The sequence below is a fragment of the Strix uralensis genome, chromosome 22, assembly GCF_047716275.1.
Source record: "Strix uralensis isolate ZFMK-TIS-50842 chromosome 22, bStrUra1, whole genome shotgun sequence".
Taxonomy (NCBI): domain Eukaryota; kingdom Metazoa; phylum Chordata; class Aves; order Strigiformes; family Strigidae; genus Strix; species Strix uralensis.
In genome coordinates this window covers 5,309,106-5,324,332 of record NC_133993.1, presented here as the reverse complement: position 1 = coordinate 5,324,332, position 15,227 = coordinate 5,309,106, and the positions used below count along the sequence as shown (strand labels likewise).

The following is a 15,227-nucleotide window of genomic DNA, read 5'->3' as shown; positions in this document are numbered from 1 at the left end:
GGCGGGCTTTCCCCCAGGCTCTCTTGCTGCCTCCCGACGGGCTCAGACTCTGCTGCCTAACGGGGCATCCTCGGGCCTGTCTGTAACGGCCGGCCAGCTCTGTCTCAGAAATGCCTCGCCCAGGGGACAGAGTCCCAGAGCTTTTGCCCTTCCCGGGCACATGCACCAAGGGCTCCCACAAGGCTGTTAGTACCGCCAACAGTACATGGCAAAGGCTCATTCCAACAAAGCAGAAACGTTCGTCCGAGCTCTGCCAAGTTCTCTTTACTGTGGTCTACCACCTGCTTCTCCACCCTGGCAGGGCCAGAACTTCATCTGGGGTAAGCTGCTTACCTTGCCTTGCAGCAGTGGTTGATTTTATTCCTCTCACACCAACAGAAACAAAGGATTGACCTGAACACACCTTTTGTTCCTCCCTCTTGCCTGGGTAGCTCTTCCAAACAGGGCAGTATGTTGCCCCAAAGGAAACACCAACACAATCAAGCAGGGTGACCTCTCCAGGGGGCACCTGGCCCTGTTTGTCTTTCTCTTCTCCATTTTCCTCTTCATCTTAGTGGGAATAGCCTCATCCTTATCCCTGTGGGGAGTGAGCAGCCCTCGAGTCTGCTGATGTGTTTCCCCCTTGGCAGGCTTTCCTACTTGGAGATCTGCTGTGCCACCACCATTGTCCCATAGATGCTGGAGACATTCCTTGTCACCAGAATTAGCATTTGTGTTTCCTGCTTTCATTTTCCCACTTCTTCCTGGGTACATTCCTGATCCCCTCAGCCACGTCCTTCTATCATTATGTCACCATATGCAAAGTGCTTGGTGAAAAACACCATCATGATGAAGAAAGTCTACATCCTGCCAGCGCTGGCAGCGTGGGCAGTGGGCTTTGTGCTCAACTACTCCCAGGTGACTCTGCTCCTGCATCAGCCTTTCTGCACCAAGGAGTTTGTTGGCCGTTTCTACTGTGATGCTGGGCCAGGACCATCCTGGCCTGTTGGGGCTGGGCTGACCTTGGCTGGTGGTCAGGTGCCCACCAAGCTGACATGGGGGGAAAAGAAAACAAAATGCTCGTGGGTTGAGATAAGGACACGGAGATCACTCAGCCATTACCATCACAGGCAAAATGGACTCAAGTTAGGTAAATTAATTTAATTTGTTGCCAATCAAATCATAATAGGATAATGAGCAATAGGAACAAATCTAAAACCACCTTCCCCCCACCCCGCCCTTCTTCTCAGGCTCAACCTCACTCCCAGTTTCCCCTCTTCCTCCCCCCAAGTGGCACAGAGGAACAGGGAATGGGGGGTGTGGTCAGTTCATAGCACATTGTCCCTGCTGCTCCTTCCTCCTCACACTCTTCCCCGCCTCCAGCGTGGGGTACCCCCCATGGCAGACAGTTCTTCAGGGACCTCTCCAACACAGGTCCTCCCATGGGCTGCAGTTCTTCATGAACTGCTCCAGCGTGGGTGGTTTCCACAGGGTGCAGTCGTTCAGGAACAGACTGCTCCAGTGAGGCTCCCCTGCGGAGCCACAGGTTCTGCCAGAAATCCTGCTCCAGCGTGGGGTCCTCTCCACAGGGCCACAGGCCCTGCTAGGAGCCTGCTCCAGTGCGGGCTCTCATGTGGTCACAGCTTCCTTCAGGGCACATCCAGCTGCTGTGGCTGGGGTCCTCCCACTCACTCTCATATGTGTATTTGCAAATGCACACCCAAGGGCAAACACACAGGCACAAATGCCCCCTCAGGCACAGGCAGGTGCATATGCACATGAGGAAGCACAGCCTCTCCCCACACTCTGAGAACCAGGACTCCACCAGGCAGCTCTCTGCCTCTGTGCCCCTGACAACTCCAGGCAAGTCCTTGGAAGCCCAGTGCTCAGAAGGGAAATCAGACACCGGCCATCGCTGGTGGATTTAATGACAGCAGAGAGCTTTTGGGCTTTTGTGGGTTGAGCAGAAGCAGTTCAATCGATTGTGTTCTCATTACAGGAAAGAGAGAAGGTGTATTGGTGTCCAAGCTGCAGGGTCTTTTTTGGAAATTCAGCCTGTTCACAGGCAAAGTCTGGTCATGAGAGACAAAGTCAAAGCTAGAGACCATCCCTATTGCTGCAGCTGCAGGGCTTCCCCGCTTTACAAGTCAAAACAATCCCAGAGTCAGACAAGATCCAGCCCATCCCTGGTGATCGCCGTGGGGCAGCTGTGGAGGTCTGGGACCAGTTCCAGTTGAGCACAGGGAGAGGTGCTGCCCTGACATGCTCCCATGGCAGCAAAGGGCTGTGTCTGGGGTGAGCCAGATGCCCTGCAGCTGCAAATGCTGAGGCTGGGACACCAGAGAGGAAGGTGGCCTGATGACGTTGCCTTAAGATAAATACCAACTCTTCAACAGACAAAGAAATGTTACTTAAAGGGGACTTAAAAGAAAGATGGAGAGATATTTTAACAAGGCCTCTAGTGACAGGAAAAGGGTAATGATTTTAAACTGAAAGAGGGTAGATTTAGCTTGAACGTAAGGAAGAAATTTTTTTCAATAAGGTGTGTGCGATACTGGAACAGGTTATCCAGAAGAGTTGTGGATGCCCCATCATTGGAATTCTTCAAGGTCAGGTTGGACAGGGCTTTGAGCAAGTTGATCTGGTGAGAGATGGCCGTGCCCATGGCATGGGGATTGTGCTAGTTGACCCTTCAAGGTCCTTTCCAAACTAAACCATTTTATGATTCTATGCTTCTGTGATTCAGTGCTTCCATGATTCTATGACAGCCTTGGCCAGGCCTCCTACAGCCTCCTTGCCCTGCCCAGCCCCACCTGACCATGGACCCCAGGGTGCTTCTCCCACTGCCTGTCACTAGCATTAACATCAGCATTGCCAACAGCTAAGCACCAGCCTTGACATCGGAATCAGCATCGGGCTTCTCCCAAGCTCCTCCATCATTTCCACCTGGGGCGTCTCTTCTAGTGCTTGGAGACCATCCCACAGAGTCAGGATTTTGAGGTCAACACAGACATAAGAAAATGTTGTAGAGGTGACCAAAACCTTCAGGCTTTCTCCATACTTTCCAGACCATGAAGCTCTGTAGAGGATTTCCCTCCACACCAAATGCAGAACATTTTGGTGTGCAGGTGACATCCCAGAGACAGGATGAAAGCTTGGACCTCCTTTATAAAGATACATTTCGGGCTCTGAGAGGAGAGTCCTCTGTTCAACTGATCCCCAGGTGAAGTGCTAAGGCTTGGACAATAAGCCCAAGCCAGAGTTGACCTATAGATGAATCCTTACATTTTATAACTGATAACCATTGTGCTAACAGGTATTATATTAAGTTATAGCAAACCAACTATTCTGATGTAAAAGGTGGGAATACTGAAGCCTGAGCAACAGGCCCTGAACTGAAACTGCTAAGTCTGTGTGTAGTCATTAGTGAAATATGCATAGAAGATGTAGCTAAAACATCATAAAACATGTCTATCTTGAATGTATCCTTATATTTCTTTATGTGTGAGCAAGATAACAAGGCCACAGAAACAGCTGTCTGGCCTTGTGACCTTGCTCATAAATTAACTAGATAAACAGGGAAACTCCCTTAGCTTCTCCCTTAAGCCCTGGCCAGGCTCTGGGGGGAACCTAACCTGAGATGAAAACCAGATATTTCCGCTTAAAACAAAGGTGCCAGCTATTCTGGCTTACTGATTTTTAGGTATATAAGGCTGGGCCCGCTCACAGCGACTTTGGAAGCCTCACCTACGGGTGGACGCACCGCGTAGGATTTCCCACTTGCAGGGAAAGGTTCTCCAAATCCTCGCTGTAACCGGGGCTCCCCAGCGACTGCGGATCTGGATGATGGTAAAGTATGCAAGTGGTGATGGATCTTTCTTAATCACTATTCTCTCTTTCTCTCAAGTAGTAATGATTTGATGCATTACCCTGGATTTTCCTATTTAAGTGCACTGTTCTGTCTTTTCTTACTGTACTTTTTCTGTATTATTCTGTTATATTATTTAGTTATCTCTAGTAAAATACGCCTACTCTTTTCACTCTGGTGTCTGAGTTTAATTGATATCCCTGATCAGCAAAACACCAGGGAAGCCTGTATGGCTCTTGTAGCTCACTCAACTGTTCAAAGTCCACATTCTTAGGCTTCAGAAGCAGAGAGGAAACATGGTTTATACAATGGCAGAGGCCCCTGTCTTGACCTGTGAAAGGGTCCTTTCTCCAGGCATTCCTTGGATGGACTTCCAACTGGCCAGATTGCATGCTTGCCTCAGTGGTGGTGTCTTGGAGCCCAGGACAACACAAGCAGCCAGGGATTCTCCATGTGGACACCTGAAGAGGTGGATGGAGCCTGTCTGTAAAGCAGAGGGCAAGGTCATCTTTCCCACCATCTGTAGCTCCCCAGCCTGTGTGCCAGGGAGGAAAGCTGTCAGGACATGTGTAAGTGTAACTTCTTCAGCCAAGTTCAGGCCCAGGGACTTGAGACACAGGAATGGATACTCAGCAGAAGTATCCTACCTGCTTCTCTTGCTCCTAGGCTTGCCTCAGCATCCAGCAGTGGCTGTTGTTGGAGAAAACAGCTCTTGACAGGAGACATGATTGCTTCTGTGATTTATTTCTTGGCCAAATTAGCCCAAGAAGGGAAAATCCCTTTCTTGCCTTGCATCTAGGAAGTGGCTGAACCTTGAGCCTGCAATATCAGACTGTTCAGACACATGGATCAGCATTTGGTAGCTTGCAGAAAGTGGGATGGAGAATGAGTGCAGGGAGAAAGCTGCTGAAGTGATAGATGAATATGGACTTGGGCAAAGTTGAAATACCTTCCTGGCTTTATAGATCACCACATCTGTGTAACTGCTGGGCTGTGCAGGGAATGTTTGGGGGTAGAGGATGTATAGGTGACCTGCCCTTGTTATCCTTGCCCTTGGGTGCAGGCCACGCTCTCTCATTCTGGGGGGAGGTGGGAAGATGAGGAGAAGGTCTGGGGCTGTTGTAAATGCTTTTTCTCAGTCTGTCCCCACTCCTGCATCTTTTGGGGCCATTTTCGGAGTTACTTTTCCCAACACAGTGCTATCCAAACCATGAGGAATTCCCTTCTTCACAGTCTTGTGACCATCTAAGCTCTCAGAGCCTCCAGCAGCACTGGGCTTCTCACTGAAGGATAGCAGTGGTTGGGCTCCCCACCTGCAGGACATGCTCTGAGGTCAAAGGCCTGTGTCTGAGCAGATGCCAGAAGGCAGAGCCTGATCGCTGCTGGCTGTGGAAGAGCCAGGGATGTCTTCCTCAGCTCCAAGAGACACTGCCATGTGTCCCATCCTCCCCTTCCTCTGGGAATGATGAAAGGTCCGCTTGTGTCCCCACCTTATCCCCCACCACCCAAGGCAATTCCATTCTTCCTCAGCAACTCAAGTCAATGACACCAAGAAAGGATTACGTGGAGGCAGAAACTGTGATGCAGAAAGGTTTAATGACTCTGCAGTGGGAAACAAGATCACTTCTAGAGGAGGCTGCTGGTGGTGGGAGATCACTGGCGGCTGCCAAAAGTCTGTGTCTGTCACCCATAGGGCATCCATCTGCCTGTCCCACAGAGGGAGGTGGGTCAGTAGGTCCCCCAGTCTGACTTTGATAATCTTACAGCCCAGAAGAAAGGAAAACAAGAAAGACATGGGGAGAGTGGAAGGCAAGAAAGTTAGACTTTGGCCATGTTTTCAGAGATTGCTGGCTGCCCTCCTTTGGAAGGACAGCATTGGATGCTCTGCCTTTATGAAATCGATGGCTCTGTCTTCAGTCCAGCATCAGCTTTGGGGTTCCTGGGATCCTTGTCTTGGTTGTCAACAGTGACTTTAGCAGGGGGGGCACCTTCTGCCACAGTAGTGGCTGGTAATGCAGGAGAGGTCAAAGCCCCCAGAGTTGATGGGCACTCCATCACAGCTGAGGATGCTGCCAACGGCAGCGGAGGTGGAGGAGCCCACAACGGTGTTCTGTGGGAAGGAGCTGAGGATGGGGCCAGGCAGGGTCACCACCACGGGGGAGGGCTGGATGGCAACGGTGGAGCTCTGGCACTGCCTGACACAGGGCTCATTGCAGCTGTTGGCCAGTGGGGTGGGGCCACAGGGCCGGGATGGCAGGCACTGGTCGTAGCAGGACATGTCTCTGAGGGTGGAGGTGCACCAGGAAGAGAGGGCAGGCAGGAAGCAGAGCACAGGCACATATGAGGAGCAGTCTGCCATAAGTCCAACCTGCTGGGGTTGCCTATGGCCACATTGACAGGAAGGGGCCCAGATGCTCTCAGCCCTATAACCCTTGACTGGTCACTCAGGGGCTTTCCTGGGTAAGGATGTGCCATGTCTTTCTCTTTCCCTTCCTCCGCCCCCCCCCCCCCCCCCCCCCCCCCCCTCCCTCCCGCCTTTGTAACTTGCTCCAGTGTTCACTTCTGGTCAGCTTCCCAGGCAGGTGGGTTGCACTGCTGGGTTTCATACTCTTCCGCATAGCTGTCCATATGTCTTTTGAATATCTTCAAGAAGGGAGAATCCACAACCTCTCTGTGCAACATGTGCCAGTGCTCAGTCACCCTCACCAGTAAAAAAATGTTTCCTGATGTTTCAGACAGAGTTTCTGTGTTTCAGCCTATCTGTGGTCCTGTCACTAGGCACCTCTGAGAAGAGCCTGGCTCTGTTTTCTCTGCACCATCTGTATTGGGTTTGCGTGGCAAGGTTTTGGTACTGGGGGGTTACTAGGGTGTCTTCTGTGAGTAGCTGCTAGAGTTTTCCCCCATGTCTGATAGAGCCAATGTCAGCTGGCTCCAAGACAGACCTGCGGCTGGCCAAGGCTGAGCCAATCAGTGATGGGGGTAGCACCTCTGAGATAACATATTTAAGAAGGGAGAAAAAAACTGCTGTGGAACAGCATCTGGGGGAGAGAAGTGAGAATATGAGTGAAACTACTCTGCAGACACCAGGGTCAGTGAAGAAGGAGGGGGAGGAGGTGCTGCAGGTGCCAGAGCAGAGATTCCTGTGGTGAAGACCATGGTGAGTCAGGGTGTCCCCCTGCAGCCCATGGCAGTTAACGGTGGAGCAGGTATTCACCTGCACCTGTGGAAGACCCTGCACTGGAGCAGGTGGATGCGCCCGAAGGAGGCTGGGACCTCATGGGAAGCCCTCGCTGGAGCAGGCCCTTGGCAGGGCCTGTGACCCTGTAAAGAGGAGCCCATATTGAAGCAGGTTTGCTGTCAGGGCTTGTCACCCCATGGGGGACCCACGCTGGAGCAGTCTGTTCCTGAAGGACTGCACCCTGTGGAAAGGATACACGCTGGAGCAGTTTATGAAGAACTGCAGCCCATGGGAAGTGCTCACGTTGGAGAAGGACTGTCTCCTGTGTGTGGGACCCCATGCTGGAACAGGGGAAGAGAGTGAGGAGGAAAGAGTGGGAGAGACAATGTGTGATGAACTGACAGCAGTCCCCATTCCCCATGTGCCTGCACTGCTCATCAGGGGAGGAGGTAGAGAAAATCGGGAGCGAAGTTGAGCCCAGGAAGAAGGGAGGGGTGGGGGGAAGATGTTTTGGTTTTATTTCTCATCATCCAACTCTGATTTGATTGGTAAGAAATTAAACTAATTTCCCCAAGTGGGTCTGTTTTGCCTGTGACAGTAATTGGTCAGTGATCTCTCCATGTCCTTATCTCAACCCACAAGCCTTTCATTATATTTTCTCTCTGCTGTCCAGCTGAGGAGGGGGAGTGATAGAGTAGCTTTGGTGGGCACCTGGCATCCAGCAGGGTCAACCCACCACACCCTGCCTTCAGGTATTTATATATGTTCATAAAATCCCTGCCAAACCCTCTCTTCTCTGTGCTGAGCAGTCTCAGCTCTCTCAGCCTCTCCTCATAGAGGAGCATTCCAGTTCATTCATCACTTTCATGCTTCTTCATTGGATTCTCTCCAGTGCTTCCATAGCTCCTTTGTACTGGGGAGTCTAGAACTGGAACCGGTACTCCAGAAGCGGTCTCACTAGTGCTGAATAGAGTGGAACAATCATCTTCCTTGGCCTTCTGGCAACACTCCTCCCAGTGCAGCTCAGAACAGAGCTGTGCCTTCTTTGAGGCAAGGGCACATTGTTGGTTCATTGTCAACTTGGTGTCCAGCAGGACAAGCCAGGTCTTTTTCTGCAAAGCTGCTTTACAGCTGAGTGGTTCCCAGCACATGCTGATGCATGGGGTTCTTCCTTCTCAGGTGCAGGACTTGTCCCTTCCCCTTGTTGAACTGCAGGAGGTTCCTGTCAGTCCATTTCTCCAGTGTGTTGGGGTCCCTCTGAATGGCAGCACGATCCTTTGCTCAGCATGAGGTGTTTGGTAAGGCAGGGACGGACTATGTGGAAAAAACTTATCTGGTCCCTGCAAATTAGCTCAAGCAGCTACAGGTGCTGCCATTACCCAGGGAAGACATGAGGGCTGATATTGTCCACTCTTTGGTTGCTGAAATGAGGGACATTCTCCAGAAACCAGGTTTGGTGGCCTATGAGAAAGCTAAGGGATATATGGCCACTCATCAAAAGTACTTGTCCCACAAGAAACAAAGCAATCAGAAAAGGGGGAAAATAGCTCCTGCTTTTCCAGAAGAAACAAGACAGAGGTGGTAAAGCCCCTGGAGACTCCTGTTGTTCAGGAAGTGCATGATAATATGTGTCCACGATATTAAACAGGACCCAGTATCGATCCATGGAGTACACCACTAGTCACTGGCCTCCATCTCAGCTTTACACCGCCGATCACCACCCTCTGGGCCTGGCCATTCAGACAGTTTTCAATCCACCTTACTGTCTGTTCATCTAGCACTTACATCAAGAGTTTCTTTATGAGGATCTTATGGGTAACGCCATCAAAGGCCTTACTAAAGTCAAGCTAGACAAGATCCACTGCTCTCCCCTCATCTCCCAAACCAGTCACTTCATTGCAGAAGCTTATCAAGTTGATGAGGCACGACTTCCCCTTAGTGAAGCCATACTGGCTACTCCTGATGACTTTTTCATCCTTAACATGCCCGGATTAGCTGCTTTGTGGAGCTTATGGACAGAGAAGTGGAGAGTGCCCCTGCTGTGAGCAGCACATTCCCTTGTAATGAGGCACACACAAGCACACACATGCTCATGTGCACTGTCATGGAATCATGCAAAATTCTGCAGCCAAAAACACTTGCACAAATCCAGCATGCAGACAGTTGCAGACCAGAGAACACGTGCATAAGCATGACCAACTTTGCACTCAACCGGGGACACCCTGGGGATAACCCCAGCAGGGATTCTGGGGAGCATTCTGGGGAAGGACAAGGCCCTAAATGTGCTAATGTTGTTGTCTGGGGGACTGCACAGAGGGGAGTTTTGAAGAAAATATTGTATTCAAGGAGTCAGTGATCTTGGGCAAGACATGTCTGCTCTGTTGGGTTTTGCACTAAAGGCTTGAGAGACCTGTGTAATAGCATGAGTAGCTGCTGCAAGGGAATCTGCTGGAATGTCTGCTGCACGTTGGTGGGTGTGATGACAGAAATAACCTTCCAGTGTTCGAGAAGATGTACTTTTTGGGTTTTTTGAAACAGAAAATAAAAGGCACCATGGCATGGGAGGGAAGCAGAAGCTCTCCTTGGACAGGATCTGTGCAGTGTGCCTTGGAAAAATCTGCCTGGGTCCATTTGATGCTGCACAAATGCAGAGTTCCCAACATCGGAAGGGATGTAAGGTTTACTCTCTATCTATATTCCTCTTTTTATTCTATCCTATTAAAACAGGCATTTTATTATGTCATTTGCTGTCTGGCCTTTCTTTCTGAGATCTGAAAAAGGCCCTGCACAACATCTTCCCCCATGCCCCCTCCCTGGTGTAGAACAGGAGCGGGCAAAACCAGCAAGCAGAATTTCCCTGGGAGCACTGTTAGGTGGGATATGTTCAAACCCAGGAGCCAAGCCACTTCTTGGCAACAGGGCTACAAAGACCCCTAAAGGAGTGACCCAGACTGATAAAACTTGCCTTAACTGGACTCCTCCAGAATGCAAGGCGATTCCTCTGCCCACACTGATGTGTTTTGCTCCAGAAATGTTTGGGCCTCTCATGATGTCACACAAATGGTGCCTTCACTGGGGAATGTACCTGGCATCAAGCAGGAAATGAAAAGACAACAATTCTGGAAGCCAAAACACAGCCCATAGCATTAGGTGGGATGTTTTGCATTCAGGATGAGCTTGTCAGATAATAACCACCTCTACAAGGGATGCCTCTGTCAGCCTGGGGCAGTAAAGGTCCAGGATAAAAGCCAGCACAGCTCCTCGCTCTCTCATCCACTTCTCTTGCCTCCTTCTCCTTGAGAACCAGGTGAGTCTGAGGTCCCTTCTCCTTCTCTGCTTTCTCGCAAAGGACATCTCACCTCAATGGATCTCTTAGCTGAGACCGGCTTTGTTCTATGCCAGATCATGGGGCTGTTTGTCATGGGAGAGGGAAGTGGGGAGGTTAGGCATGGAGGGAAGCTAAGACTGTGCTGAGGAGACATCTGGACTCAGGGGTAGACAGTAGCCACATAGGAGCTGGTGGCTCTTTTTGCACCCTTCAGGACAAGACCAAAAAGCCCTCATACATTTCTGCACAGCCTCCACCTCCCGACACAGCATGTTTTTGGCTTCCTCATACTGCAGTGACAAGCTGCTCCTCATGTATCTCCATGTTTTCCTTCCTCCCTGACCTGTCTCCCAGGTGCACCTTGGTCCCAAGACATGTCCTGCTGCGACCCGTGCCAGCCCTGTGAGCCCTGCTGCCGGCCCTGCGGCCCGACCCCGCTGGCCAACAGCTGCAATGAGCCCTGTGTCAGGCAGTGCCAGAGCTCCACCGTTGCCATCCAGCCCTCCCCCGTGGTGGTGACCCTGCCTGGCCCCATCCTCAGCTCCTTCCCACAGAACACCGTTGTGGGCTCCTCCACCTCTGCTGCCGTTGGCAGCATCCTCAGCTGTGATGGAGTGCCCATCAATTCTGGGGGCTTTGACCTCTCCTGCATTACCAGCCGCTACTGTGGCAGAAGATGCCCCCCCTGCTAAAGGTGCTTGTAACAGCCTGGAATAAGGCTTCCCAGGAACTGACAGAATAATACTGCACAGAGGATTAAACTTCATGCCATCGTTTTAAGAGCAGCTGACCATCTCTGGCTTGCCCTGCAAGGGCAGACCTGAAGGGACCAACCTGGGCTCTCTGAAAACGTGGCCAATGTCTAGCTTTCCTGTCTTCCACTTACCCTTTTTCTCTCTTTTCTCTGTTGTCTTGTGTCACCCTCAAAGCCTGCTGTGAGGATTCCAGAAACAAGCCTGGAGGGACCTGCCAGCCTGTCTCCCTTTACCAGGCAGGTCAACAGATGCCCTGTGGGAACTCTGCCAGAAGAAAAAGGGAACAGATTGTTGACTGCTCCTGCTCCTTCCTGCACTGGGACCTCCACTTGTAGTGACCTCATTTCCCTTTTTAGACTCATTAAAAACTTGCTGCAACCCTGCCTGTGTCCCTTAGGTGGTCTTTCCATCCACATACTGACTGTTGATGAAGATAACCATTGCTTTGGAATGGAATTAGGTGGGGACACAGGGGGACCCTTCATCACTCCTAGAGGCGTTGGAGAGTGGGACACATTGCAGTGAGTTCTTTCTCAGGCACTGCCTCTTGAATGTAATTAATCATCGAATCATAGAATAGTTTGGTTTGGAAGGGAACTTTAAACATGTTGTGGTTTGAGCCCAGAGGAAACTGAGCACCAGACAGCCACTTGCTCATTTCTTACCCCTCAGGGATGGGGAGAAGAAAATACAACAAAGGGCTTGGGAATAGAGACAAGGACAGAGAGGGATGACTTACCCAATATGGTCATAGACAAAAGACAGACTTGATAGGGGAAGAAAAAGAGCATCAATTTAATTCAAGCACCACCACCACTTAATTTAACAAACAGAGTAGGACAGTGACAAGTATAACCAGACCTTAAAAACATTTTTCCCCCACCCCTCCCTTCTTCCTCTTTTCAACTTTGCTCCTGATTCTCTACCTTCTTCCCTGCAGTGGTGCAGGGGGCAGAGGATGTGGGGTTACAGTCGGTCTGTCATGTGTTGTTTCTGCCGCTTCTTCTTCCTCAGGGGCAGGACTCCTCACACTCTTCCCCTGCTCCAGCATGGGGTCCCTCTCATAGGAGACAGTCCTCCAAGAACTTTCTCCAACATGAATCCTTCCCACGGGCTGCAGCTCTTCCCAAACTGCTCCAGCATGGGTCCCTTCCATGCGTTGTAGACCTCCCAGTGATGAATTGCTCCAGCGTGGGCTTCCCTCAGAGTCCCAGTCTTCTTTGAGCGCAGCCACCTGCTCCAGTGTGGGGTCCTCCTCGGGCTGCAGGTGTGTGTCTGCTGCACTGTGGACATCCATGGGTGCAGGGGGACAGCCTGCCCTCTCACCACAGGCTCCAGGGGAGTCTCAGTTCTCATACACCTTTCCCCCTCCTCCTCCTCCTTTCTGACCACACTGACCCCTGTGTTTGCAGAGGTGTCCTCCTCGCAACTCCTCCTCACAACTCCCACTCCTCCTCTTAGGTTCCCCTTCTTAATTATGTTATCACAGAGGCGCAGTCACTGTCTCTAATTGGCTTGGCCTTGGACAGAGGGGGGTCCAACCTGGAGACTTCTCATGGGGACCACCTCTGTAGCCCCCTCCCCCACTACTGTAGCACCCTCCCCCACTACCAAATCCCTCTGCCACACACACACAAACCCAACATGAAAGGTCATCTAGTTCAAACCCCCTGCAATAGGCAGGGACATCTTCAACCAGATCAGGCTGCTCAGAGCCTCGTCCAACCTGACCTTGAATGTTTCCAGGTTTGGGGCATCTAACAGCTCTCTGGGCAACCTGTTCCAGTGTTTCACCACCCTCATTGTAAAAAATTTCTTCCTTATATCTAGTCTAAGTCTACTCTCTTTTAGTTTAAAACCATTAGCCTTTGTCCTATTGCAATAGGTCCAGCTAAAAAGTTTGTCCCCACCTTTCTTATAGCCCTCCTTTAAGCACTGAAAGGCTGCAGTAAGGTGTCCCTGGAGCCTTCTTTTCTCCAGGATGAACAACGCCAACGCTCTCAGCCTTTCTTCATAGGAGAGGTGTTCCATCCCTCTGATCATTTTTGTGTCCCTCCTCTGGACCTGTTCCAACAGGACCATGTCTTTCCTGTGCTGAGGACTCCAGAGCTGGATCTGGTACTCCAGGTGCAGTCTCACCAGTGCAGAGTAGATGGGCAGAATCACCTCCCTCTCTCTGCTAGCCACTCTTACAATGCAGCCTAGGAAACTGTTGATTTTCTGGGCTGCAAGCACACATTACTGTCTCATGTCCAGCTTTTCATCCACTGAGGAAGACATCCCTAGTAACTCCACTGCCAATGGCCATCAGTCCTTGCCTTGCTGCATCTCTGCTCAGAAATAACCTCTTGGACCAGGAGCATATCATATGAACAGGAATCCTGACAAATGCTGTCCTCCAGAGAAGAACTGTGGGTTCACAGGGACAGGGGACTCCAACATGTGACCTGCTGTAGCTGATAGCAGTACTAACTTGTGAACATCTCAGCCCTACATATGTTGGCAACAGGTGGCCATGCCAAATGCTGTGCTGAATGGTGATAGGGCTGCACGGGGAAGATGTCCCTGCTGCCCATGCCCAGGCATGCTGACCGTGGCTCCTAGATGGGATGCTGGAGGGGACAAGCAGGTGGAGAAGGGCCTGTGGGCCATCTCCAGGGCTATTTACCCACTCTCAATTCCTGCCAGCCTTGTGAATGTCATTCTCTGAGTCTCCTTGCTCAGCTCAGCTCTAGCCAAATCAAGAGGAGCACTCTTCCCCAAGAGATTGTGGCACTGCTGACCTCCCCGAGGCCTCCCACACACCCACAGTTCCTCCCTTCACTCTTCCTCACTTTCAAGAGGCAGTGCCTGAAAGAGAACTCACTGCAGTGTGTCCCACACCAGATGCTCAGTGTATTGGACAGAGTGCTACCACCACAAAAGTTCCACAAGGCATCTGCAAAGATGCATCAGGAGCCAATTCCTTATGTGCACTGGCACCAGCACCAATCCTGAGAGCACTGGCAAGAGGCACCTCAGCCTGACATTGGGTCTGTCCCCCAGCACCGTCTCTGCTGCCCAAAGGTGGCCACTGAGCGTTCACATTCCAGCACTGTTACAAGACAATGCTGCAGCTGTTTCTTCTGTCCTCACCAAGGGAAACTGCACTCCCTTGCAGGGAGTCCTTCTGTCTCTGGCATCCCTGCTGCCAGCCACTTTCACTCCTTCTGCATTTGGGCCTTCTTGCCCTCCATGCCAGATCATTCCTTGGTCACAGATCACCACTGCTGAGCAGTTACAATTTGAATTTCCCCTACAGTGCACACACAAATTCATACACACGGGCACAACCACACACGTGAGCTTACACACACCCACAGAGAAACTCATACATGTCCCCTTAGAAAGAGGGGTGTGCACACATATTTCCAAAGGAGCCCATGTCCATACCAACATGCACAGCCACCCCGCATGCCAACATGCATGCACAGATAATCAAACACATGCTTACACATGTGTGTTGCTACATGCATGCATTTGCATACAGATATACATGCATGCTCCTCTACACAGATGTACACACATAAAAGCACGCATCTACATCACTTGTGCCCACGCAATTACATATATTCCAACCAATCACATACATTTATGCTCTCCTGCATGAAGGCACATGTCTGTGCTAAAACACATGCACAGTCGGGGACACACTTGCCCAAACACACAAAAAGAAAGAACATTTGTGTACAGCCATGTTTGCATGTGTATTGCCATGGTCACACACATGTAGGTGCAAATGCACACATGAGCACGGGCAGATGAACACATACGTGAGCACGATCATGCACACACACCACTGAGAACCAGGACTCCCAACACGAGCTCTCAACCCCTCTAGATGACTCTAGACAAGTCCTTCAGACCCCACAGTTAAGGCATCGAATCAGTCATTGGCCACTGCCTTAAACTTTAGTGAGCTCAAGTATTTGGCAGTGTTTCAGTCAGCTGTTTTCTCACTTTCAGAAAGAGACAAGCCACAGCAGAGACCAAGCTGTCATGACCTTTGCAGACACTGAGCCTCTCCGTGTCCCAGATCTGTGTGTGGAGGATAATTTAAAAGCCAGAGAACATCCATAT

At 50.9% G+C, this 15,227-nt stretch overlaps 1 protein-coding gene and 1 pseudogene across 1 annotated transcript; one reads left to right on the top strand and one right to left on the bottom strand.

Annotated features, from left to right (window-relative positions):
* Positions 1–5,819: 5,819 nt before the first annotated feature.
* LOC141953379 (feather keratin Cos1-2-like) lies at positions 5,820–6,125 on the bottom strand. Its single transcript, XM_074891918.1, has one exon. It carries the CDS (start codon positions 6,123–6,125, stop codon positions 5,820–5,822), a length of 306 nt encoding a protein of 101 aa, XP_074748019.1.
* Positions 6,126–9,447: 3,322 nt separating this feature from the next.
* Positions 9,448–11,045, top strand: LOC141953274 (feather keratin Cos1-2-like; annotated as a pseudogene).
* The last annotated feature ends 4,182 nt before the right edge of the window (positions 11,046–15,227 follow it).

Excerpts from the sequence above, each read along its gene's own strand:
- LOC141953379 (XM_074891918.1), bottom strand. The coding sequence starts at position 6,125 with ATGTCCTGCTACGACCAGTGCCTGCCATCCCGGCCCTGTGGCCCCACC.